This window comes from Aegilops tauschii, chromosome 4 (genome assembly GCF_002575655.3).
Source record: "Aegilops tauschii subsp. strangulata cultivar AL8/78 chromosome 4, Aet v6.0, whole genome shotgun sequence".
Taxonomy (NCBI): domain Eukaryota; kingdom Viridiplantae; phylum Streptophyta; class Magnoliopsida; order Poales; family Poaceae; genus Aegilops; species Aegilops tauschii.
The window spans coordinates 482337833-482364876 of NC_053038.3; the positions used below are offsets into that span (position 1 = coordinate 482337833).

The 27044-nt window shown below is 46.9% G+C and overlaps 3 protein-coding genes across 11 annotated transcripts; all 3 read right to left on the reverse strand.

Annotated features, from left to right (window-relative positions):
* Nucleotides 1-131: 131 nt before the first annotated feature.
* Nucleotides 132-27044, reverse strand: LOC120971004 (uncharacterized). Of its 9 annotated transcripts, none has more exons than XM_073497039.1 (17): nt 26614-27044; nt 24253-24370; nt 23952-24134; nt 23792-23863; nt 16171-16353; nt 15911-15991; nt 15641-15727; nt 14017-14151; nt 13541-13717; nt 13281-13352; nt 13064-13124; nt 12391-12529; nt 1291-1401; nt 1030-1196; nt 875-921; nt 730-780; nt 132-440 (listed from the first exon to the last, which is right to left on the reverse strand). In XM_073497039.1, exons 4-9 carry the CDS (start codon nt 23810-23812, stop codon nt 13562-13564), a joined length of 663 nt encoding a protein of 220 aa, XP_073353140.1. In that variant the 5' UTR covers nt 23813-23863; nt 23952-24134; nt 24253-24370; nt 26614-27044; the 3' UTR covers nt 132-440; nt 730-780; nt 875-921; nt 1030-1196; nt 1291-1401; nt 12391-12529; nt 13064-13124; nt 13281-13352; nt 13541-13561. The 9 variants fall into 9 exon arrangements, with proteins under 9 accessions (XP_073353140.1, XP_073353141.1, XP_073353142.1 ...); XM_073497040.1 differs by having other exon boundaries at nt 875-961; XM_073497041.1 differs by lacking the exon at nt 730-780.
* Nucleotides 2848-5442, reverse strand: LOC141021380 (uncharacterized). The gene has a single exon (XM_073497038.1). It carries the CDS (start codon nt 5139-5141, stop codon nt 4446-4448), a length of 696 nt encoding a protein of 231 aa, XP_073353139.1. The 5' UTR covers nt 5142-5442; the 3' UTR covers nt 2848-4445.
* LOC141021431 (uncharacterized) lies at nt 9774-11445 on the reverse strand. Its single transcript, XM_073497289.1, has 2 exons — nt 10374-11445; nt 9774-10095 (listed from the first exon to the last, which is right to left on the reverse strand). Exons 1-2 carry the CDS (start codon nt 11443-11445, stop codon nt 10049-10051), a joined length of 1119 nt encoding a protein of 372 aa, XP_073353390.1. The 3' UTR covers nt 9774-10048.

Sequence of the window (27044 nt, forward strand, 5' to 3'; positions counted from 1 at the left end):
AGGAAAGTGGAACTTGATGAGGTGATAGTCACCCCTCCCGAACCAGAAAGTAGCGCAGCGCGGGAAAATGTTCCTGTGGTGCCTACACCGACTGGGGAGAATGTGTATCAATGATTTCCTTAGACAAAATGTAGGGAATAGTTACGTTAGTAGAAATGCCATGATCACCTTCAGTGAGAATCTTTATTAGTCCTTCTCATGAAGTCACTTGTGAAACAGTCACATATAGTTGTCATCAAATCGGAGCAAATCTTTCAGTGGAAAAGACCAATCAGGAAATTTAGGTAACGAAACTTTCCCAACGTAACAACCATTGTAAACTGGCAAGTTAAACCTTCCATCATGAGCACCCTTAGAACGTTCCTGAAACCAATATAAAACCTGGCAGGTACCGCATATATACTCAGGACCTCCATAGTACAAACGTCCACGAACAGTTGCTGCCATCCAAAGAGAAACAATTTAAAATTTAACAACTATAATAAATAAGACAGTAGTTTTGCAACAATGTTGGACCCCAACTACAGGAAAAATTTGAGTTGATTATTTGAAAACTCGTCAAAATTTGACTGTGATATCCGTTGTAAGAAAGCATGTTTTTTTTGGCTTTTTTTGTCTCTAAAAAGAAATGAGTACGAAGCGATACAATTCCTGTTTAAATCTACAATGTTAATACAGAAAACTGAGAACTGAACATCAGTCCCTGAAAAAAAGGCTAGAAGCAACTACCTTTCAACAGATCAATGTGATTTTTGGAAAATGGAGACGCAAGTTTTTTAACTGAAAACACAACCGTAGCCACCAATCAAATAAGCAAAGAGAAGAAAGTATGAAAACAATAAAATGGTCAATATGCTAATAAGAAAATACGTACTTTTAATTTTGCCTGATCGATGCCTCCAAAGAAACTTTCTCTTCCTCCTATTCAAACGCACAGGATCAACGTACGGCAGGGGAAATACTGAAGAAGAAGCAGATATCTAAGCATATATGAGTAAATCATGAGAGACAAAAAGAGACGGAAAATACCTAAAGGAGTCGGCTGGGCGCACATGATAGATCAAAAACCAGAGATGAACGATGGTCCAGAGGTCGAAAAAGAATCCATGGGTTGTGGCAACTGGCAAGGAAATAGTTGGATGAAAACAATGGTGTAGAGCAGTCGCCTTGGAGAACGACAGAACAAGACGCCAACTCTGCCGAAAGTATAAAAGAACAGAGAAGGATTAGCATGAGCCAGTAATGCAAAATTTAGATATTGCAAAAAAACAAAGAGAATGAGAGGCCCACCTGAAGAAGCCGAGGGAGTACTTTTGTTACGTGGGTTCTCTTGAATAGGACGCTTTCCCTGACGAATATCCTGATGACGGCGCCGCGCTTCAGCAGGATCAACAGCCCCATCTGCAAAAAACAAAATCATAAACATACAGAAGAGATAACTAAAATAGATATAGTAGATGAAATCAAAGAAGCAAACAACTGCAGCAGCAGCTATACCAACAGAGGGAGCATCCACGACACGCACATGGTGTTATGGCGCTGCTAGAAGGAGGGCGCGAGAGGGCCGGCCGGGGGCCTTTTTGCCCACGGCCGGGCAAGAGGGAAGGGATTTCCTTCTTAATTCTTGCTTGATTAGATTGATACATCTCCTCTCTTTATATAAAGAGGTTTACTTGACTCCCAAGCAAGGCTTTACTTGACCCCTAAGCAAGCGACCCTTATCTCTAATTAACCCTAAGACTAACGGGCTATACTGCCAGACCAGGCCCATTACGTACTCTAACACTACACCCCACCTGGACATGCAACTTGTCCTCGAGCTGCAGCCTAACCAACCTATAACCATGACTCGACGCAACACAAACCTAACACCTAAAAACAAGCCTTTTACATCTCGGCTTGTGTTATTACTCTCAACCTGAAATGGAATGGGACGCTTTATTTTGGACCTCTTTACAAAAAGTGGACACCATCCGCACATCGGACGTGCACGTGTACAGCCACCTGGATCCCATGGACACCACCTGGAGAAAAGGAGTGCATGTGTATGGCTGTTGGTCTGCACCGCACAGGGAAGAGTTGGAGGGCTTGCGATGGAGAATGATGAGGAGGGGTGCACCCCCCCAACCGCCGATGTCGCAAACTTTGAGGTCGCTGCCCGCGGAGAAAACAGCATGCCCACCGCCCGTGGGGGAAACCGCATGCCCAAGATCCCCGACGCAGCGGACGAGATCGAGGTCCTTTGCGCAGCGAATGGCAATTTTGAGGAGCGGCAGCTGCAGACCACGCATCTCCCGCACACGCCGACGCACTAGGAGGCCGCGCGCAGCAGCCTGCAGCCTCACCGTCGCCGACACGTGGCGGGTAGTGATCCAAGACGGAAGCGGTGACGGCGAGGGCGGGAACCGGACCTGGTGGATCGGGACTCCCGCCGGCGCGGGCGATGCGGGGCCGGAGCTGACCGGCGGTGGCTGCTGCAGCTGCAGCGGCTGCTGCGGTGTCGCGCCAGGTGTGGCGGAGGCTGCCATGAGCGGCGGCTGCCACGGCAGCCAGGGCGGGGCGGTGGTGGCGGTGGATGGCAGCTGCAGCGGCTGCTACAGCGGCCCGGCAAGCGCGGTGGAGGCCGCCTGGTACGGCGGCTGCCACGGCGGCGCGGCGGAGGCCGCGTGGTGCGGCGGCTGCCACGGCGGCGCGACGAAGGTCGCCTGGTGCGGTGGCAGCCACGGCGGCATGGTGGAGGCCGCCAGGAGCGGCGGCTGCCACGGCGGCGCGGCGGAGGCCGCCTGGTGCGGCGGCTGCCACGGCGGCGCGACGAAGGTCGCCTGGTGCGGTGGCAGCCACGGCGGCATGGTGAAGGCCGCCAGGAGCGGCGGCTGCCACTGCAGCCAGGGTGGGGCGGTGGTGGCGGTGGATGGCAGGTGCAGCGGCTGCTGCAGCAGCCTGGCGAGCGCGGCGGAGGCCGCCTGGTGCGGCGGCTGCCACAGCGGCGCGGTGGTGGCAATGGATGGCGCAGCCGGGTGCGGCTCGTAGGACCCGGCCAAGAACAGGCGGATCTCCTGGACCGCCTGGGTTAGGTCCCGCACGCCCCGGACACCTCCTCCGGGGTGAGGACGGCGGGGGCGGGTGTGACGAATGACAGCAGGAGAGACGGGTTGGGCGGCGGTGAAGACATGATCGAACCGAAGCTAGCTGATACCAAATTGTTATGGCGCTGCTAGAAGGAGAGCGCGAGAGGGCCGACCGGGGGCCTTTTCGCCCACGGCCGGGCAAGAGGGAAGGGATTTCCTTCTTAATTCTTGCTTGATTAGATTGATACATCTCCTCTCTTTATATAAAGAGGTTTACTTGACTCCCAAGCAAGGCTTTACTTGACCCCTAAGCAAGCGACCCTTATCTCTAATTAACCCTAAGACTAACGGGCTATACCGCCAGACCAGGCCCATTAGGCCCATTACGTACTCTAACACATGGAGACCAGACGATGAAGAACGGGACGCAGAGAAAGAATTGCCGACCACACCCACAGTGTCCCCGAAGAAAGCAGAGAAATGGTCTTCTACAACCAGGACCGCCAGATGGATCGGGGGGCAGCGGAACACGGCGGACGCCTCGTACACCGCCTCGATCAACATGAGAAGGCGCAGCGGACGACGGGTCAGGCGAAGAACATAAAGAAATCCCGCCCCGAGAATATCAATCGGGGGATCCAACCAGAGAAAAAGGGAGTCGGACGAAGCATGAATCAAGGGAACAGACCCGTCGGCCCTACCAGGTGCGCCGCCCCGCGGCAAAAGAGCAGCCAACCACCCACGGCCGCCTCGACCAGATCGGTCAAATCCAATCAAGATTCAAGGTGTAGAAAGTAAACCTGAATGAGATGTGCCAATAGGCAACAAACTCTTCAATGCTGGATTTTTAACATCAACATTCAAATGCATCGCTTAAGTCCAAATAACGGGCATGCTTGACATCCCAAACATTGCAAACACAAGGATCATTGGTAGGAGCTAGGGCCCTACCGGATCTAGGGCGTAGGTTGTAGGGGAAGGAGGGGGAAGGAGGGGGAAGGACGAGGGCTGGTGCGCGGCGGCCGACGGCGTGGCACCGTCCTTGCGACGGGAGCAGCGGCGGCGAAGGCAGGAGGCGGCTAGGGTTTAGGTCTCCCGGCTCCCTAAGGGAAGCCGAGCAAATATTGATTGCTTCTTGCTTCCTTAGATTGATACATCTCCTCTCCTTATATAGAGAGGTTTACTTGACTCCTAAGCAAACGATCCTAATACGATAAGATAATTGGGCTAAGCCCCTAATAATGATTAAGATACTTGGGCCATAACCCACTGGGCTAAGCCCCTAATATGCTGGTCATAACACTTCTCCCCGCCTGCACAAACAGCTCGTCCTCGAGCTGTAAGGTGGGGAAGCGCTTGCTGAACTCCTCGAGGTGATCAACCAGCGTCAAACACCTTCGCGACAGCTGGGGCGGCAAGGTCGGCGGCGACGGCGTCCTCCGGAATGTAGTCTGCAACCTCCAGGTAGAAGAGTCGCGGGCAGGCGTGGCTGGGCGTGTAGGGCTCGTCGCAGTTGAAGCATAACCCTTGGCGGCGACGCTCGAGTAGCTCAGCCGAGGTGAGCCGGCGGAACGGGCGCGCCGCGGTCGCGGCGAGAGGTGTCGCGGAAGCCTGAGCAGGCTGACCCTGCGCGAGATCTGGCCAGGGTATCGACCCAGCGGCCCGGGACGGTGATTCCTGCTGGACGGCCACCGCGCGGCGCTCAAACGCGCAGGCGTAGTACATGACCGTCTGGAGATCCTGGGGTCCCCGGAGCTCCACGTCCACGCGGATGTGATCCGGAAGTCCACCAACAAAGAGGTCGGCCTGCTGTTGCGCCGTCACGCCCGACGCGTGGCATGCCAGGGCCTGGAAACGGTCGGCGAAGTCTTGAACCGTGGAGGTGAAGGGAAGGCGGCCTAGCTCTACCAGGCGGCTCCCGCGGATCGGGGGCCCAAAACGAAGGAGGCAGAGCTCGCGGAAGCGCTCCCAAGGGGGCATGCTGCCCTCGTCCTGCTCGAGGGCGTAGTACCAGGTCTGGGCTGCACCGCGGAGGTGGTAGGATGCCAGCCAAGTGCGCTCCGACGCGAGCATGCGCTGGCCACGAAAAAACTGCTCACACTGGTTGAGCCAGTTAAGCGGGTCCTCCGTGCCGTCATAAGTGGCGAAGTCGATCCTGGCGAACCGTGGTGGCGTCTGGGTCGGCGCGCCATGGCCGACCGGCTCGGCGGTGCGGAGCAGTGATGATTACGGCGCCCGGTCAACGGTGGGGAGGCCATCGTAGGCCCCCGCGGAGCCGGACAAGGCCCCAGACTGCAGCGTGGGTACCGGTGGGTCCGGGGACGGTGACGACGGAAACCGGACCTGCTGGATCGGGAGGCCTCCCGGTGTGGACTGGCCCAGTCCGGAGCTGGGCGGCGCCGGTGGGAGCTGGACCGGCGCGGGCGGCGCGGTTGGCGCGGCTGGGGGCGGCGCGGGCCAGTGCGGCCACTGCACCGCTGGGGCGGGCGCGGGAGGCGCGGGTAGCGCCGCGAGAACCAGCGCGGGCCACTGCGGCCAGGACGGTGCTGGGGTGGGCGGAGGCTGGAGCGACGGATGGGCCCCGACGATCGCCGCGGGTACCGAGTACCAGGGCAGGTGCAGCAGCGGTAGAGGCGGCCCGCTGGGGTGCCCCGTCTAGAACGGCAGCAGCGGTGGCCTGCCAATTGCAGGCGCACCCTGGGACGGCCTCGGCAGCGCGGGGTGGCCGTAGGCGGCGGTAGTCGCAGCCGGCGGAGGTGCGTGCGGTCCGGCCAGGTACAGATGGATGCCCTGGACGGCCGTCACGAGATCCCGCAAGATGCTGGTGACTTCTTCCGGCGTGAAAACGGCGGTTGTCGGCGCAGCGGAGGTGACCGGGGCCGGCGGCGTGAGAGAACCAGCGGAGGTGACGGTGACCGGGGCCGGCGGCGTTGGGGAACCGGCGGTGGTCATCGGTGCGGTGGTGATGATTGGCAGCGGCGGCGTTGGCGTTGACGAAGACATGATCGAGCCCGAGTCTCTGGATAACAAATTGGTAGGAGCTAGGGCCCTACCGGATCTAGGGCGTAGGTTGTAGGGGAAGGAGGGGGAAGGACGAGGGCTGGTGTGCGGCGGCCGGCGGCATGGCGCCGTCCTTGCAACGGGAGCAGCGGCGGCGAAGGCAGGAGGCGGCTAGGGTTTAGGTCTCCCAGCTCCCTAAGGGAAGCCAAGCAAATATTGATTGCTTCTTGCTTCCTTAGATTGATACATCTCCTCTCCTTATATAGAGGTTTACTTGACTCCTAAGCAAACGATCCTAATACGATAAGATAATTGGGCTAAGCCCCTAATAATGATTAAGATACTTGGGCCATAACCCACTGGGCTAAGCCCCTAATATGCTGGTCATAACAATCATTGTATAGGCATGTGCTTCTCTATTTGATCATCTCCTCATGCAGTTAAGGATCTCTTCTGCAACCCATGTATCTGCAATAGGAAAAGAACATGGCACATTATCATTGAGAAGACATCATATTGCATTCACATCACATGATGAGCTTCGCAAACCATTCAACAACTTTCCCGAAATCCTACCATTGATAAAAAAATCAATGAACTCGCTGAAGACAATAATTATCAACCTCACAACCAGCAAGAAAACAGTGCAATAACTAAAGAACAACACATCATGTACAATAAAAAATCACAAATAAGCATTAGGGGGTTAGAAACAGCAATAAAGCGCTAAAAAGGATAGCCAAGTTGGTAATTAAAATGATTCAATACCACTGCCATATTGCTACCTAGGCATTGCAATTTCCCACTGGCACCTATAATGGTAACAGTGCCCATTTTCTTGAATGGTTCAACTACAGAGGTTTTCATTTGCTGAAATTCAAGCACGGTCACCATAAAGAAAGTTCGATAAATAAGATTCAGTTGTTAGTGTTAGGAATAAGCAACTTGTATTCCCATGAGGCCATAGGCCGATATATATACATGTACAGGTGTGGAACATATGCAGAAAACCCCTTATACAACAGGATAAATACAAAGGGGTACATGACCTATATTATAACTCTAACACCCCCCCTCAAACTCATGGTGGAGGAACAACACTGAGTTTGAAGAGATAAAAGCCATGTTGTGCTCTAGTCTGGGCCTTCGTCAGGAAATCCGCCAACTGTAACTCGGAAGGCACATACTGAAGAGCAATAACCTGATCCTGCACAGCAGCGCGCACATAGAAAGCATCAACACCAATATGCTTGGTGAGCTCATGCTTCACAGGATCGCGCGCAATGCTAATAGCACCTGTACTGTCAGATAAGAGCAGAGTCGGTGTAGTGACAGAAACACCAAAATCCTGAAGTAACCACCGTAACCAAGTCACCTCTGCCGTCAAAAGAGCCATGGCTCGCAACTCAGCCTCAGCACTCGAACGGGAAACTGCAATCTGTTTCTTCGTCTTCCAGGCAATGAGAGAACCGCCAAGAAAAACACAGTAAGCAGAAAGTGAACGGCGATCAGAAGGATCACTAGCCCACGTAGCATCCGCATAGGCCTGAAGCTGTAAAGAACTGGAGCTAGGGAAGAATAGACGGTGAGAGATCGTGCCCCGAAGATATCGGAGAACACGAAGGAGATGACTATAGTGAACCGATGTGGGAGCAGAGACAAACTGACTCAGAACATGAACCGGATAAGAGATGTCCGGACGAGTGACAGCGAGATAAACAAGACTGCCAACAAGATGACGATAACGCGTCGGGTCAGGGAGAGGATCACCATCAGTAGCACGGAGGTGAACATTGAGCTCCATAGGAGTCTCAACAATGCGCTCGTCAGTAAGAGCAGCACGAGCAAGAAGATCCTGGATATACTTTTCCTGGGATATAAAAAAGCCATCAGAGGTAGAAGAGACTTCAATCCCAAGAAAGTAGCGAAGAGGTCCAAGATCAGACATAAGAAACTGCTCACTAAGACGGGCCTTTACAAAGGCAATATATTCAGGGTCATCCCCAGTGATGACCATATCATCAACATAGAGAAGAAGAAGAGTCCGGCCACGAGAAGAAAGGTGAATAAACAATGCTGGATCATGAGCACTTGCTGAAAAACCAGCAGTAGTGACCACAGAGGCAAAACGCTCAAACCAGGCGCGAGGGGCTTTCTTAGGGCCATAGAGAGAGCGACGAAGACGACACACCATGCCATCAGGAATAGAATACCCAGGTGGTGGCTGCATGTACACCTCCTCACGCAGCTCACCATTAAGAAAGGCATTCTTAACATCAAGCTGAGATATAGACCAGTGGCGTGCAGAGGCAACGGCAAGAAGTGTATGAATAGTGGTCATATGGGCCACAGGAGCAAAAGTCTCGTCATAGTCACGACCATGCTCCTGCTGAAAACCACGAGCCACGAGACGAGCTTTGTGACGCTCAAGAGAACCATCGGAGCGAGTCTTAACCTTGTAGACCCACTTACAAGTGATGGGACGGACTCCGGGAGGAAGAGAAACAAGATCCCAGGTACCAGTGCGTTCAAGAGCAGCAATCTCCTCTGCCATCGCAAACTGCCATTCAGGATGAATAACAGCCTGACGGTAAGAAGTCGGCTCAAGAACAGCAGCACCTGCGGTGGGAAATCCAAAGCGATCAATAGGCGGACGAGGACGAGAACGCAAGCCATAAGTAGGCTGAGAGGAAGAGGACGACTCATCCAAGGAAGCATCCACAGGTCGTGAACGACGAGTGTAATGCTGAGGCAAAGATGGAATAAGAGAAGGAGGAATCGCCAAGGTAGAATCGGGGGGTGGCGACGAAGAAGTCACCGGAGATGAAGGTGTAGAATCCAGTGACATGCTAGGTGAGGAGACCGGGGAAGACGGTGGCGGCGAATCGACGAGGGGTGGAGAAGCAGAGGGAGTGGAACGAATAGGCACAGGCGCGACGGGGGTGATAGGTGAGTCAGGAAAAGTGAGGAAAGAGATATCCTCCACTGAAAAAGACGAGGAAGATGGGCGTGGGTAGAAAGGACGAGACTCATCAAAAGTCACGTCTCGAGAGATACGCATCCGACGACCGATAGGATCCCAACAACGATAGCCCTTATGCTCATCACTGTAGCCTAAGAAGACACACTCAACAGACTGAGCGGTCAGTTTGGTGCGTTCGCGAGGGGCAAGAAGAACATAGCAAACACAACCAAACAAGCGAAGCATCGAATAATCGGGAGAACGATCAAAAAGACGCTCAAAAGGAACACCACCCTGCAAAGCAGCGGACGGCTGAAGGTTGATGAGATAGGCGGAAGTGGAGATAGCCTCGGCCCAAAAATGAGGCGGAAGAGAGGCGGCGATCATCATAGCACGAGCCGTCTCAAGAAGGTGACGATGCTTGCGCTCAGACACGCCATTCTAAGCATGAGCACCAGGACAAAAGAACTGGGCAAGAGTACCCTGCTCAGCAAGAACACCACGCAACATCTTAGAGATATACTCGCCAGCGGAGTCAGCACGAAAAACACGAATGGGTGAAGAGAACTGAGTATGAACCATGGCAGCAAAACGCTTATAAATAGACAACACCTCACTACGTGAAGTCATGAAATAAAGCCATGTGTAACGAGAAAAATCATCGATGAAAATAATATAGTATTTATGACCACCTTTCGAAGCGAAAGGAGCCGGACCCCATACATTAGAATGGACTAAATCGAAAGGACGCTTAGACACTGACTCACTATGTGAATATGGTAACTGAATCTGCTTGCCAAGACGACAACCCTGACACTCTAAAAAGACATCTCCTGAGACAGACCCCAGAAGACCTCGACGAACTAAAGACGATAATCGAGAACCACACAGATGACCAAGTCGATGATGCCACTGCTTGAAGGAACCAGTAACAGAGGCGACAGCAGCGGAGGGACTGGCGATGGTGGTGGCAGCGGAAGGAACATGAAGCCAGTCCAACTCCCAAAGACCCTGAGAATCACGGCGGCGAGGGCCAGCCCCAACCAGAGTGTGCGTGCGACGATCCTGGACAGAACAAGAGTCAACATCAAGGATGACACGACAACCAGAATCAGTAAGTTGACCAGCAGAAAACAGATTCATGGTAAGTCGAGGAACATGAGCAACATCAGGAACAGAATAAGAAGGAGTGGAAAGATGGCCTCTACTAGCAACAGAAAGTGGAGTACCATCAGCAGTGAAGACATGAACAGGAGAATCCAGCGATCGAAGAGAAGACAAAGCGGAAGAATGAGAAGACATATGAAAAGAAGCTCTAGAGTCCAGAACCCATGGGGATGTACCTGACTGTGTAGAGGGCGGGTGCTCAGTGCGGGAAGCATCAATCACAGAACCAGCAATACCCGTCGAGGAAGAACCTGAAGCCGCGAGCAGACGCTTAAGTCTCAGAATATCCTGCTCAGTCAAAGCAATGGCTGAAGCTGGCGAGGGAGATGACGAAGTCCCTGAGGAGGATGATCGCGCCTTGCGCAGGTGTTTCCGCTTTGTGTAGCACTGGGACTCAATATGACCATCATTGTTGCAGTAGTCACAATGTGGACGGGGGCGACCTGAGCCGCCAGAAGGAGTGGGTAAGAGCGGCGGAGCACTGGAGCGAGAATGAGTCGGTGCAGTAGGTGGAGTGGAAGAAGCCCGAGTAGCGAGCACAGAGGGAGCCTCCAGCAAACCAGCACCACGTAAGCGAGTCTCCTCAGCACGAATCTCCGAAAGCGCCTCCATGAGAGAAATACGGCCACGAGCAAACAACTGAGCACGCCGGGGCTCAAACTCCTTACGGAGCCGAGACAGGAACTCGTAGACGCGATGAAACTCCAAATTGGCCTGGACAGCCTGGCAGCAGGGGCAAGTACGACAACCAGCACTGCGGAGAGAATCAAGCTGGCGCCAGATAGCAGAAGTCTGTGCATAAAAGTCATCAACAGTAGAGTCACCCTGCTGAAGAGCATGCTCCTGACGAACCACAGAAAGGTATAAGGCATCACCAGAGGGCTCATAGCGCTGACGAAGACAGGTCCACATCTGAAAGACAGTAGGAAGGCCCAGAAACTCAGAAGCAAACTGAGGCAGAACACTAGCAGTGAGAACAGCTGCAGCACGAGCATCATCATCAAGCCACTGGGTGTAAACAGACAAAGCACCATGATACGTCTGAAGAGCCTCCTCATAGGCCAAAACCCTCTCATCATAGGCACGATCAGCAGCCTCATCAGCAAGCTTAGCCACATCCTTGGCGGCCTGATTAGCGTCCGTAGGAAGAACCAGTGGAGTCGGCGGAGTAGGGGCCACTGGAGGAACCGGACGCGGCGGACAGCAGACCTCGCCAGAAAGAACACCCCAGAGACGAATGCCACGCATGTGAATGCGCATGAAGCCAGCGAACTCGGTGTAGTTAGTACCATCGAAGATCACCGGACAGCGAGGGACAACTACATAGCCCAATGCAGCAGACATTTTTTTTAGCAGAGATCAGACCTTCCAATCGGGAACGGGATGCTCGATCTGGGCAGAGAAATCGATCGAGGCAGTCAGGCCGAGCAATCAAGGGCAACGGCGGGAGGCGTCAATCAGCAGGGAACGAGGCCGGTTGGGGAGCGGAAGGTGGATCGCGCCCAACCGCAGCACAGAGCGAGCAGAACCTTGGATTCGATCAGATGCAGAACAGCGCCAAGGGGAGGGAGGTCGTCGAGCGGATCTGCCGCTACCTCGAGGCCGAGGCCGTGCTGCAGGAACCTCTCGGCACAGCGGGTCTGGCGAGCGGGCGGCACCGGATCGTGGTCTCCTGCCTGAACTGCGTCCAGTCGTCGGGGCGGTCCGGAAGCAGTTGCAGCGACGGCGGCTTCGAGCGGGAGGGAGCGAGGAGCGGCTTCGAGCGGGGGGAGCCTTCGAGCGGGAGAGAAGACGAGCCGGACTTGATCGAGACGGATCAATAGCACGAGTTGCAGCGTGGAAAAAATTGACCTAGCTCTAATACCATGTTAGGAATAAGCAACTTGTATTCCCATGAGGCCATAGGCCGATATATATACATGTACAGGTGTGGAACATATGCAGAAAACCCCTTATACAACAGGATAAATACAAAGGGGTACATGACCTATATTATAACTCTAACAGTTAGAACTATCCTTGACTATGTAGTCGTCCTACATTGAAGCGAGTATTGGACACGAGAGATTTAATTATATTGTTCAGTTTTTATCAACCCAGGAAGAAAATATGAGGGGAAATTCATACATAGAAAGTTTAGTAAACCCACACCGGAAAGAAAAACAGCAAACAATGTTCACTTACACTACTCACCAGTTAGTCTTCATATTTGTCCTAGCAGCTTGGCCAACCTATTTTCTTTGTTGTCGTCGTCGGCAAGCTGGCAGGATGACATCCTCATCCCAGACAGCTCTGGTTCTTCTACAGCAGATAGTTGACAGTGAAGCATAATCTAGAAGGGGGAAATTAAGGAAAGAGCAGGGAATTAGTGAACTGAACATCGAAAGCGAGTAGGTGTAAGACTTATAACTCAAACAACAATTCTTTCGCCCCTATAAATTAAAAGAATTTTCTGTTTGACAGCATATATCCAAAGGAACAAACATGTTGTCTGTTTTATTTCCTTGACACACATCTACCCAGCGATCAAATGGTTCACACCTTTTTTTCTTCTTTTGACACATATCTCCTGAATAATCAAATGGTCGAATTCAAAGTACAGCAGTCATATTAGTGTGCCCGTTGTATCAGTTTTATGATTGGAATACGGTTTTCCCTGCATAAAAACAGATCCAAACAGCCAAGCCAACCGTCCAAAAGGTCTATGTATGTAACTAAATCAATAATCTAAAATCAGCAAGCAACATGCTTGCTGGGGAACACATGCTACTCTCCCAAGCACGATCTAGTTCACAAGAATTAGATACAAATGATTTAAATAAACAAATGGGAAACACATGATACTCTCCCAAGCAAAACCAGATACCTGACTAAAATGACCGGAGGCCAAGTTCACATATGCTCTAGCCATGATTTCCCCCAATTTTCTGCAACCAAAATGAAAGTGCATGATTAATTTAGCAGCAGGTACAAGCACACACTTAACAAGGGACAATCCTCACTTGGGTATCAGAGGCGAACATGTGTGCATGACTAATTTAGAAGCAGGTAAAACAACACACTTAACAGGGGACAATCCTAACCTAGGTTTCAGAGGGGCATGGTTGAAGAACAAACACGTCGTCCTACCTCCTTGTTCAATTCATCCCTTCCCACTTCAAAAAAGAAACAGATTGACACAGTTCAGTAACAATAATAGTAGCACATTGTTTCATAAGATTTTATATGACAGAAATTTAGACGGGTTTAAACTAAAAAAAAGATAGAGCTGTCTAGGCATGGAAGAAAAAACCGAGTGGAGTAGGATATCACCAGGAGCCTAGGCATGTCATTCTGGCCTTACCGACGCCAAACTGAAAGAGGGTCATTGCCTGCTCTCCTTATCGAAGCCAAATTTGAAGAGGGTCATTGCCTGCTCTCCTTTTTGCTCCCACCCAATTATCACCTGGTTGTAAGGGAGAGGCGGTGATGGCTTGGATCCACCCTGATCTTTTGCCCTGGTGGCCGGATTCGTCCCTCTCTGTTCACCAGCAGGGGAGTGCATGAGAGAGAATAAGAGAGATCTGGAAAAAGGGATTGACAAGTGGTGATGGGAGGAGGACGGGGAGAAGGAGAGAGAAGAAGGTAGGGCAGAAATTAAAACGAGATTCAGTAAGCTGCTTCAGAAATAAGAACAAAGTACACTGCTTTAGGATACTTTATATGAGTGAATCAGGCCCAGATATATCTTCCAAAAAGAATTCATGTGTACAACAACGATAGCCCTAGGGAGTGAAGAAATGGCATTATAATACCACGAGGGCAATGGATCCAACTCACCTTCATGTAGTCAGCAACATGACCTTCATAGATGTATTTGCGGTGAATCTCAGCGCCCAGCTGCTTCTTATCCTTCTTGAAGCCAGCAAGTCTCTTGTCACTGTGCGGAATATCAAGACCACCATCCAAAGCTCCCTGAAGTAGCCAACAGAGTGAAGCGGGTCTCAAACGGATAAATTGTATGCTCCCTAATTCAATAGCTTAGAACCCCCTAAATATAGAATAAAAGAAACACACCGACAACAGGCAATAAATTCAGTCCAAGATTAGGCATCCGGACCGCCCATGGAGCCACCTTCCGCTCCCGCGTGAGGAGGAAACAAGCCACTTCTTTCGCGCGTCCACCACCTGGACCATCGGGGATGGACGGACCTGCCGCTTCTGGATCGACCACTGGATCAATGGGTCTTCGGCCGCCGAGATTGCCCCCGCTCTCGTAGCACTCGTGCCGCGCCGGCGGCGGCGCCAACGCCTCGTCTCTGAGGCCCTTCAAAACTCGCTCTGGATTGGGGACATCCATGGTGCCATGGGCGCTGCTGCTGCGATCGAGTACGTCGATTTGTGGCGACGGATCCAAAGCATTCAACCTTCGGCCGAACCGGACAGAATCTCTTGGAAATGGACCGACAATGGGATCTACACGGCAAGCTCTGCGTACAAAGCCTTGTTCCATGGATCGACCGCCAGCCCATTCTGGCGTCTCATCTGGCGATCGTGGGCGCCTGACAGCGCCAAGTTCTTTCTCTGGCTCGCCTCGATGGATCGCTGCTGGACGGCTGAGCGCCGCGCTCGCCATGGATTGCCTCAAGATCCCCTCTACAAGCTCTGCGGCCAAGAGCTCGAGTCCCTGGACCACCTACTTGCCCGGTGTGTCTTCTCCCGGATTACTTGGCACGAAATCCTCTCATGGTGCCGCCTACCAATCCCTACGCCGTGCTCCACCGACGCCTTCTTCGACTGGTGGTGCAAGACCAACAACACTGCCCCAGCTTCATCTCGCAAAGGGATCAACTCGCTCGTCGCGCTCACTGCCTGGTCCATTTGGAAGCACCGAAACGCCGCTGTCTTCGATAATGCCTGGCCCTCAAATGATGATCTTGCTCGCACAATCAAAGACGAGGCCCGCCTGTGGGCACGTGCTGGAGCAACTAAGTTAGCATCCATCATTCCTGTAACCTAAGATCTATTGTAGCGAGGCTGAGCACCCTCCCCTCTGCTCATGTTGCACTCTCCGGGTCGCCTTCGGCGCATGATCCCTAGAGTTGCACCCTGTACTACCCCCCTATCAATGAAATGATACGCAACAATGCGTATTCACCAAAAAAAAGTCCATCAATGAGCCTGCCGCAGAGCGATGGATCAAACAACACTGTAAGTAAGCTATATATTTTTCTTGGCTTTTCATGTTTAACAACTACATCCTTTAAAATGTCTATTATTTAGATTTCTAACCTATCCAGCAAAATTATCAATCGCGTATTCAAGATCTGTAGGTAAACAAAATAAAAGAGACTTTTCACCACGAAACTCATCTAGTCATCACAAATCATAGCATCAGAATAAGAGAACAAAGTTTAACAGTGACAAAACAAAAGGAAATCAAAGCATTACAGCAGCAGCTCACCATGGCAATCCTGGAAAGCGAAGACTTGTCAGTGTAGAAGAGGTATGTGAAACCCTCTCTGCCTGATCTTCCTACTCTTCCTCGCGACTGCAGATAAAAAGAAAAGCTGTGAACTTGAGATCCATATCTCAGATTCATATACATCCAATTTTTTTGGCAAAAAAGGCAATGTAAAAATCTGAGAACCAAAACCAACTGATAGAGCTGCGAGAGCCCAAATAGTTCTGCAAAGAAGAATCATTATTTCCCCATAAGAAAACTTCTCCATACCAAGTTGTATATTCTTCGACACATCCAGTGGGAAAAATATTTAGCAATAAAATTGGTCATTGAAGCTAAAGCACTATTCACCTATGCAACAAGAACATAAATTAGTATCAGAGTTCTACATCAAATGTAGGTCTAGTCCATAATAAGCTAACTACCTGGAATACCTAGCAACTTAAAATATATGCTTGAATGAAGCTGCAGAATGAAACAAAAAAGGGAGACGAGTGAGAGCAGAGGGGAGAGAGGAGGTGGAGGCAAACCTGAACCGCCTCGGCATCCTTGCTCCTGCTCCTACTGTGCCGGGAAGGAGAAGGTTGCGGGGCGCAGGAGATGCGTGGACTCGCCACTGTGCACAAGCTGCAGGTGTCGGCGCCCCACCTTCTGAGGCCACCGCACCACCGCACTGCGCATGCTCCTCGACGAAGAGTCAGAGCGCAGCCGAACTAAATCTCACAATCCACCATAAAGTTTGGTTCAAGATCACGGCGCCTAACTAAATCCAAATTGTTCCAAATTTATTAAAGATTCATTTATCCACCAACATAATAATCACCATGCTCATCTATTAGACCTAAAATCTCATAATCCACCAAACATCTTTGACTATCTTCTCAAGACACAACCACCTAACTAAATCCAACTAAAATCTCATAAATCACAGAGAAGTTTGGTTCAATATCACAATCACCTAACTAAATCCAAAATTTTCAAGATTAATTAATACACCGAACATCTTTGACTATATCCTCAAGATCACAATCAACTAACTAATCCATAAAAAATCTCATAATCCATCATAAAATTTGGTTGAAGATCACAATCACCTAACTAAATTCAAACTTTTTCAAGTTTATTAAAAGTTTATTTATCCATCAATAAAACAACCAACGTGCTCACCTACTAGTAGACCTAAATTCACATAATCTACTGAACATCTTTTACTAGCTTGTCAAGATCCCAATCACCTAACTATATCCAACCAAAACCTCATAATGCCCCGTAAAAATTGCTCAAAAGATCACAATCATCTAACTAAATCCAAATTGTTCCAAACTAAATTAAATATCTGTTTATTCGCCAATATAGTAATCACCATGCTCATCTACTAGACCTAAAATCTCATAATCCACCAAACATCTTTGATTATCATCTCAAGACACAATCACCTAACTAAATCCAACTAAAATCTCATAATCCAGCGTGAAATTTGGTTCAGTATCACAACCACCTAACTAAATCCAAATTGTTCAAGATTAATTAATCCACCAAACATCTTTGACTATCTCAAGATCACAATCAACTAACTAGTCCATCAAAAATCTCCTAATCCACCATAAAATTTGGTTCAAGATCACAATCGCCTAAGTAAATCCAAATTATTCCAAATTTATTAAAGATAAATTTACCCACCAATATAATAATTGACATGCTCACCTAGTAGACCTAAATTCATATAATCCACCGAACATCTTTTACTAGCTCGTTAAAATCACAATAAACTAACTAAATCCAACCAAAACCTTATAATCCACCATAAATTAGGTTAAAAGATCACAATCACCTAACTAAATCCAAATTGTTCCAAACTAAATTAAATATCTGTTTATCCACCAATATAATAATCACCATGCTCGTCTACTAGACCTCTCATAGTCCACGAAACATCTTTGATTATCATCTCAAGACACAATCACCTAACTAAATCCAACTAAAATCTCATTAATCACAAAGTTCAAGATTAATTAATCCACCAAACATCTTTGACTATTGTTAAGAAAAAGTATCTCCTCGAGATCACAATCAACTAAATCCATTGAAAAATCTCGTAATCCATCATGAAATTTGTTCAATATCACAATCGCCTAACTAATTCCAAATTGCTCCATGTTTACTAAAGAAGTCGCTTCTTCCTTGAGATTGAGGTTTCTTTTACCTCTAATGGCTTCTTTATTTCCTAAGAGAAGTATATTCAGGATCTTCTTGCTTATGCTGCTCTTATTGATTAGCACACTATTGAGACTGCTATGGAGCTCAACATCTACCTTTGTGTCCACCTCCGCTCCCTGGAAAGTCCGGATGGGCATCCGTTGCCTGGTGGCGGGTTGCTATGTGTGCTGTCTTGATCCCACATCCCGGGTTCCCTTGCTGGATGCCACCATAACCGCACGCTCAAGCACCAACAATGGCGAGCAAGAGCTCGGACAATCGGCGCATACCTGAATTTTACCCACGAGACGCGCCCGAGAACACGGCGCTACCTATCGTCAAGGTCAAGGGCGCACAGTAGAACGTGGGATGCTTAATCAAGTGCGTGACACAAAATCCACAAACAGGACAAGGACACCAAGCCAGATCAGCGAGGAACGGAAAGTGCACAGGCACGTAAGATGCTGGGTCAAGTCCATCTACTGCCACTACCCCCAGTCTCTCCACCTCTATCGCCTTGTTTACTAGTTATTTTCAGTAGTGGCATCATCGCCTTAAGTCACTTGTGTGGCCCTCATCTCTATCCACCAATATAATAAGCAAAATGCTCACCTACTAGATCTAAATTCACATAATCCATCAAACATCTTTTACTAGCTTGTCAAAATTACAATCTCCTAACTAAACCTTATAATCCATCGTAAAATTAGGCTGAAAGATCACAATCACCGAACTAAATCCAAATTGTTCCAAACTAAATTAAACATCTGTTTATCCACCAATATAATAATCACTATGCTCATCTATTACACCTAAAATCTCATAATCCACCAAAAAAATTGATTATATTCTCAAGACACAATCACCTAACTAAATCCAACTAAAATCTCATAAATCACAAAGAAATTTGATTCAATATCACAATCACCTAACTAAATCCAAATTGTTCAAGATTAAATAATCCATCGAGCATCTTTGACTATCTCCTCAAGATCACAATCAACGAAATCTCGAAATCATAATCCATCATGAAATTTGTTCAAGATCACAATTGCCTAACTAATTCCAAATTGCTCCATGTTTACTAAAGAAGTCGCTACTTCCTTGAGATTGAGGTTTCTTTTACCTCTAATGGCTTTTTTATTTCCTAAGAGAAGTATATTCAGGATCTTCTTGCTTGTGCTGCTCTTATTGATTAACACACGATTGAGACTGCTATGGAGCTCAACATCCACCTTTGTGTCCACCTTCGCTCCCTGGAAGTCCGGATGGGCATCTGTTGCCTGGTGGCGGGTTGCTATGTGTGCTGTCTTGATCCCACATCACGTGTTCCCTTGCTGGATGCCACCATAACCGCACGCTCAAGCACCACCAATGGAGAGCAAGAGCTCAGACAATCGGCGCATACCTGGATTTTACCCACGAGACGTGCCCAAGAACACGGCGCTACCTATCGTCAAGGTCAAGGGCGCACAGTAGGAGAACGTGGGATGCTTAATCAAGTGCGTGACACAAAACCCGCAAACAGAACAAGGACACCAAGCCAGATCAGCGAGGAAAGAAGAGTGCACAGGCACGTAAGATGTCAAGTCCATCTAATGCCACTACCCCTAGTCTCTCCACCTTTATTACCTTGTTTGCTAGTTATTTTCAGTAGTGGCATCACCGCCTTAAGTCACTTTGCGTGGCCCTCATGTCTATCCACCAATATAATAATCAAAATGCTCACCCACTAAATCTAAATTCACATAATCCATCGAACATCTTTTACCAGTTTGTCAAAATTACAATCACCTAACTAAATCCAGCCAAAACCTTATAATCCATCGTAAAATCGGGTTAAAAAGATCACAATCACCGAACTAAATCCAAATTGTTCCAACTATATTAAATATCTATTTATCCACCAATATAATAATCACCATGCTCATCTATTACACCTAAAATCTCATAATCCACCAAAAATCTTTGATTATATTCTCAAGACACAATCACCTAACTAAATCCAACTTAAATCTCATAAATCACAAAGAAATTTGGTTCAATATCACAATCACCTAACCAAATCCAAATTGTTCAAGATTAATTAATCCACCGAACATCTTTGACTATCTCCTCAAGATCACAATCAACGAAATCTGTTGAAAGTCTCATAATCCACCATGAAATTTGTTCAAGATCACAATCGCCTAACTCATCCAAATTTCTCCATGTTTACTGAAGATCCATTTATCCACCAATGTAATGATCAACATGCTCACCTACTAGAACCAAAATTCACATAAGCCACCGAACATCTTTTACTAGCTCGCTAAAATCATAATCACCTAACTAAATCCAACCAAAACCTTATAATCCACAGTAAAATTAGGTGAAAATCACAATCACCTAAATAAATCCAAATTAAACTACATATATGTTTATCCACCAATATAATAATCACCATGCTCATCTTTTAGACCTAAAATCTCATAATCCACCAAACATTTTTTACTATCTTCTCAAGACACAATCACCTAACTAAATCCAACTAAAATCTCATAAATCACGGAGAAATTTGGTTCAATATCACAATCACCTAACTAAATCCAAATTGTTGAAGATTAAATAATACACCAGACATCTTTGACTAGCACGCACGCCTATCTTCTCTTCTCGAGAGGATGAAATCAATCTGGCTAGAGTGTTGACCACTACTAAAAGCAACTAGAAGTGATTCTCTCTTTTTAAAGAGGGTGTTAGCTACGATCATGTCGTAGGCTAGAGCAAAGCTTAAGACATCTTCTCCTTCTTGATTCCTGATGCCATAGCCAAAGCCCTCATGCACCCCTTCAAAACCTATGTTAGATGTACCCACGTGGCCATTGAGGGTCTCCTCCTATGAAGAGCTTCTCGCCAATCCGTACACTCCTGACCATGTCCTCCAGGCCTTCCCAGAACTTCCTCTTGGTGTTCTCATTGTGGCCTACTTGCGAGGCATATGCGCTGATAACATTGAGAACTAAGTCCCCAACTAACAGCTTGACCAGGATAATCATGCCCCCACATCTCTTGACGTCTACCACTCCATACTTGAGAATCTTGTTGATCAAGATGCCTACGCCATTTCTGTTTGTAACTGTCCCCGTGTACCACAACTTGAAGCCGGTATCCTCCACCTCCTTCACCTTCTGTCCTCTCCATTTGGTTTCTTGGACGCAAAAGATATCAACACTTCTCCTCACCGCTGCATCAACTAGCTCTCGAAGCTTCCCTGTCAGAGACCCTATGTTCCAGGTACCTAAGCAGATCCTCCTAGGCTCGGCTAGCTTCCTTACCCTTCGCACTCGTCGAGTCAAATGCGAAGACCCTTGCTCATTTTCCACTACATCAGGGTGCCGATGTAGCGCGCCACTAAGGATGCGACGACCCGATCCTCGCTCACTTGCCACCATATCCAGATCAAGATACGGCGTGCCATCGGAGGGGTGACAACCTGGCCCTTGCCCATTTGACACCACCCCAGGTTCCGATGTGGCACGCCGCTGAGAGGGTTACGTCCCAACAAAAATCTTTTGGGTTTCATCTCCATAAGAGTGGCTGAGTTTTTATGTTGGCTCGCCAGCCTATCACAACCCTCCTCCTTTACCAGGGCTTGGACCGGCTATGTTGAGACACCATAGGCGGAGTTAGTTCAATATCACAATCACCTAACTAAATCCAAATTGTTCAAGATTAATTAATCCACTGAACATCTTTGACATCTCCCTAAGATCACAATCTACTAACTAAATCCATTGAAAATCTCGTAATCCACCGTGAATTTTTTTTCAAGATCACAATCGCCTAACTAAATCCAAATTGCTCCATGTTTACTAAAGATCCATTTATCCACCAATATAATAACCACCATGCTCACTTACTAGAACAAAATTAACATAATTCACCAAACATCTTTGACTTTCTCGTCAAGATCACTGTCACCTAACTAAATCCAACAAACCGCAAAACACCATGAATTTGGTTGAAAGATCACAATCACCTAACTAAATCCAAATTGTTCCAAACTAAATTAAAGATTTGTTTATGCACCAATATAATAAGGGGGCTGCTACACGTTAGCCGGTGGATATTTTTAACAACAGATGTCTTGTTGCGGAGACATTTGCAACAGAGGTTATGTTGCTTTTTTTTGGGCAAACTAGGTTGTGTTTGTGGTATTTGTTTTGCAACATGGGTTGTGTTGCAGATTTTTTTTGCAGAATGCGTCGTGTTGTGGGATTTGTTTTGCAACATAAGTCATGTTGCGGGATCTAGCCCCTGGAGATTTAGCTCTTCGTCGATTTGCAAAAAGGGGCTAGTTGCAGAATCTCTTTCTAAAACAATGGACCAGTTGCTCCAGACTGTCTAATGAAGCCCATCTAACAGACATGGAGGTGGTGGACGCTCGCATAAGATATGTCGGTTGAAGGGAATCATTTCCCATAAGATATGCTCATTTAACATACCTAAATTCTCATAATCCACCACACATTTTAACTATCTTCTTAAGACACAATCACCTAACTAAATCCACCCACAATCAAATAAATCACCGACAAATTTGGTTCAATGTCACAATCACCGAACTAAGTCCAAATTGTTCACGATTAATTAATCCAACGAACATCTTTGACTATCTCCTCAAGATCTCAATTAACTAATTAAATCCATTTAAAAATTTCGTAATTACCATGAAATTTGGTTCAAGATCACACCCGCCTAACTAAATCCAAATTACTCCAAGTTTACTAAATATCCATTTATCCACCAATATAACAACCACCATGCTCACTACTAGACATAAATTCTTACATAATCCATCAAACATCTTTGACTACCTCATCAAGATCACAATCACCTAACTAAATCCAACCCAAACATCAAAATCCACCGCGAATTTGGTTAAAAGATCAAAATCACCAAACTAAATTCAAATTGTTTCAAACTAAATTAAAGGTTTGTTTATCCACCAATATAATAGTCATCATGCTCACATACTAGACATAAAATCTTAAAATCCACCCAACATCTTTGACCATCTTCCCAAGATCATAATAACTTAACTAAATCCACCTAAAATCACATAAATCATTGTGAAATTCGGTTCAATATCACAATAGCCTAATAAATCCAAATTGTTCAAGATTAATCAATCCATCGAATATCTTTGAGTATTTCCTCAAGATCACAATCAACCGACTAAATCTTTCTAAAATCTCGTAATCCACCATGAAATTTGGTTCGAGATCACAATCGCCTAACTAAATCCAAAATTTCTCAAGTTTATTAAAAATTTATTATTCACCAATAAAATAACCACCATGCTCACCTACTAGACCTAAATTCACATAACCCACCGAACATCTTTTACGAGCTCGTCAAGATCACAATCACCTAACTAAATCCAATCAAAACCTCATAATCCACCGTGAAATTTGGTTTAAGATCGCAATCACTTAACTAAATCAAAAATGTTCCAAACAAAATTAAAGATCTATTTATCCACCAATATAATAATCAACACGCTCATCTACCATACCTAAAATCTCATAATCCACAAAACATTTTTTACTATCTTCTCAAGATTAAATCACGTAACTAAATCCACCTAAAATCTCATAATTTATCATAAATATGGTTCAATATCACAATCACCTAACTAAATCCAAATTGTCCAAGATTAATTAATCCACCGAACATCTTTGACTATCTCCTCAAGATCACAATGAACTAAATAAATGCATCAAAATCTCATAATCCACCATGAAATTTGGTGCAAGATCATAATCACCTAACTAAATCCAAATTGCTTCAAGTTTATTAAAGATCCATTTATCCACCAATATAATAACCACCATGCTCATTTACTAGACATAAATTTTCATAATCTATCGAACATCTTTGACTATCTCGTCAAGAAAGCAGCCAGCTTACCTTGTTGTTAGCAATTTGCATCTAGAATTGCTCAACACAACTAGAGATAGTGCCAAATGAGCCAGCATCAGCCTGCAGAAGGTCACATGACAAGTATGGTTGAATAAATGGATGCACAACTAAATGTGAAGTCCTGACCATAAAAAAGATATCACAGTACCTCTGCAAAAACATCACTTATCAACTGCTCAGCTCTGCTTATCTGGTCAGGGTGCCCAAAAGATCAGCCAATCTTGTCCGTGATCCGGGTTGAACATCCATGTCCCTTGTTACTTATCTTTGCCCCTGACTAAAGTTGGATATGCTTTATAGTTTCTCCAGCATTTCCAATGATAACACCAACCTAAAAGAGGTTACAAACATTATCAGTTAGCAGAGCAAAAAAAAAACTGCACTTCATGCAACCTTGTATCAACTGCAAGAATGCAAAAACCAAACGAGTAAACTCCCAAGTAGCATACCTTCCATTTGGGATATCAATCCTTTTTGTTGTACTACCACTCTAGTATCCACCACCATATGAAGAATACTGATGTGTGTTTCCTTGAGAAGATAAGTGTGGGATGGAAGAACCATGGCCTGGAAACAAAACAACAACTCATTATATTATTGATAGATGCAGATCTGTTGAGTGAGAAGAACCTTCATGTGGACAACATAAAATGGGACAATAATGTCAGTACATAAGTAACAAATTAATAACGTTTAGAGCTGACTAAAAAGGCAAAAATATTACTGGAAATCGAGCTGACTAAAAATATTAGTGGAAATCACATCATCTATGTACTACAGGAGATAATAAAATGTTTGGCTCCATGCCGATAGACAATCATCAATTCAGTATGTTACTATTTTTTGCATGTTAAAAAGGAACCACAAAAACTATTGTCATTTGTTGCATCTAGCAGACAGGGCCAGTTCCACGAGACATTGAATAAAATATTACATGATATAGCAGAATCAAACTATGGATACATATTTTATTTGAGCTGGGCATAAAAGGATTGTTGTACATCAGTTCCAGCCTCTTATAGCTTCTGTTTGTCATCTAGATATTTAAGATATTTGGTCTGATGATCTCCCCTACATTTGCTTGTTTAAACAAACAGGAATTAAAGTTGATGGAATGCAAGAAAAAATAGTTTGTAATTAGATCTGTGATTCTGTGAATGCGAAGGTGCATTCTTACAAATTGTCCGCGCATGTTAGTTTCCCTGGCTGCATTATACAGACAACCCTGGTGGTGGTCGTCTGAGCATGCAAATAACAGGGAGCGAGCTGGAGACAAGATTACCAAGGGCGGTGGCCGTCTACGCAAGAACAGCTTTGACAAGTGCATCATACATTGGTGAGCACTGAGTACCAACTAACAAAATCCCCTATGTGCTAATAATGTCCGCTAATGATGTAATTGCATAAGCTTTTGTATGATGGTTCTCAGTACTAGGTTTGGAACTGGTTTTATTTATATGTAACTACATCTCTATGTGAAATTGGGATTGCTGAATTTGTCGGGTTCAACTACTAGTTCGAGCTGCCCGGTCTTCTCCTGCTGCCTTATCTGCCCTCCTCTTCAACCTAGAGTGTCCTGAAGCCTCAAGTATTAATGCTACCAATGGCAAAGATACAACAATTACCTTGTGTTTTCTACAGAAGTTTTAAATTGTTTTCATGCTCATAATTGTGTCGATGGTTGAACTGATTCAGAGGGGGGGAGGGGGGGGGTTGATTATATCATTGCAAAAGAGAGGGAGGGAGAGAGAAGTTTACCATGACACAACAAAAACTGTGGGCCCACCTTACTAACACATGCATGATGTGAAATATAACACAACTGCACCATTACGTGTTTGAAATTCAAAGTGTGTGAGTGGATGGTGGTGGTGGTGGTGGAAAGAGCTATTGCGAGCTTGGACCGAGGAGGTACATAGATGAAGATATTGCGGGCTTTAACGAGTAACCACGACTAGCTGATTCACAAGATGATCTTTAAGAAAAATTGGTAGTAATAGCTAAAACCTGTTTAGAAGCACAACTACAGTATGTGCACTTAATAAAATACAAGTCAGTTTTGCTTGTGCTTTGCTTTCTGTTTACGTTTTCCAGAAATTTACAAGGAATGGCATGTGTCGTCTATAACATGTCCCTTTTGTGTGAATGTTCAACTAGGAGTAGTTTCATCTCGAGCACTGCAATAATACATGCTACTCTCAGCGACTACTAACATGAAGTTGCACTCAGACTCTCGCATGTATTTTGGTACTTTTGCAGAGTACCGATGGTGTCCTTTTTGTACATATGAAACCCTACAATATCTTTAGAGCATGGAGGAGTTCGTTTGTGCTGCCAACCCTCACCATATTCTGCAAATATCACCGACTTCACCATCCATGAGTGGCAAGTCATGTTTTCTATTTTGTGGTGTTATAAGTAAAAAAATGTTCATATTCGATGGATGAGACCGTACAATGTATTTAGAACATCTAATCCACACATGTCTATAACTTTGAGCCTTGGATGAATAATTGATGATTGAACTGGGAACATGGGTGGTACCATAATCATGAAAGGCGTCTCCACGAGTTGATGCTACACGATATGAAGCTACAAGGTGACTCTGATTGTCTTCAAATCAATGGACGAAAGGGAGTAAATAATAAACAGGGTCAATTTGAAAAAATATCAATCAAGATAATAACTTCTTTGTGAGACGGTTATTAAAATTGACCATCAATTTGTGTCTACTTGATCATATTATGAGCCTACGGGCACTCTACTAGTCTAGTTAGGATTTGGCTGGCAGGGAGGGGGGATGAGCTTACTTCGCGGCGTAGTGGAGCTGGTACAGGCTTGAGCATCGACGTTATCGCCGTCGAAGCAGGAGCCGAGGAGCGCCGGGATGGCGGCGGCGTCCAGGTCGTCGTAGAGATGCGCGTCCGCCCCACAACCCACGACGTTGCCGCGCCTCTGGGCCGCATCCCCGAAAATCCACGACCTACTCTCCCTATAGGCTATAGGCCGCCTTGCGTGCCCTGGCTCCCTCGTCGAACCCGGCGGCGGAAGGCTACACGGCGGCGATCTGGGAGCGTTCCCCGGCCGTGTCAGTCTCGTACGGGAGCGCGATGGGTACGCGGAGCGGGCCGCACTTGACGTGTAACCCTGTGTCGTCCGGGCGAGGGACTGGCCCGTACTTTGTGGGCCTGGTCCACATAGGGGAGACAGATGGGCTTGGAAGCGGGGACTCGGTGAGTAC

Excerpts from the sequence above, each read along its gene's own strand:
- LOC141021380 (XM_073497038.1), bottom strand. The coding sequence starts at position 5,141 with ATGCTCGCGTCGGAGCGCACTTGGCTGGCATCCTACCACCTCCGCGGT.
- LOC141021431 (XM_073497289.1), bottom strand. The coding sequence starts at position 11,445 with ATGCGTGGCATTCGTCTCTGGGGTGTTCTTTCTGGCGAGGTCTGCTGT. Across the intron at positions 10,096-10,373 it reads CCCGCCCTCTACACAGTCAG|GATCGTCGCACGCACACTCT; the intron begins GTACATCCCCAT and ends TGTTCTGTCCAG.
- LOC120971004 (XM_073497041.1), bottom strand. The coding sequence starts at position 23,812 with ATGCAAATTGCTAACAACAAG. Across the intron at positions 16,354-23,791 it reads TGCAAATTGCTAACAACAAG|TTCGGCTGCGCTCTGACTCT; the intron begins GTAAGCTGGCTG and ends TGTGAGATTTAG. Across the intron at positions 13,718-14,016 it reads ATGTTGCTGACTACATGAAG|AGAGGGACGAATCCGGCCAC; the intron begins GTGAGTTGGATC and ends GCTGGTGAACAG.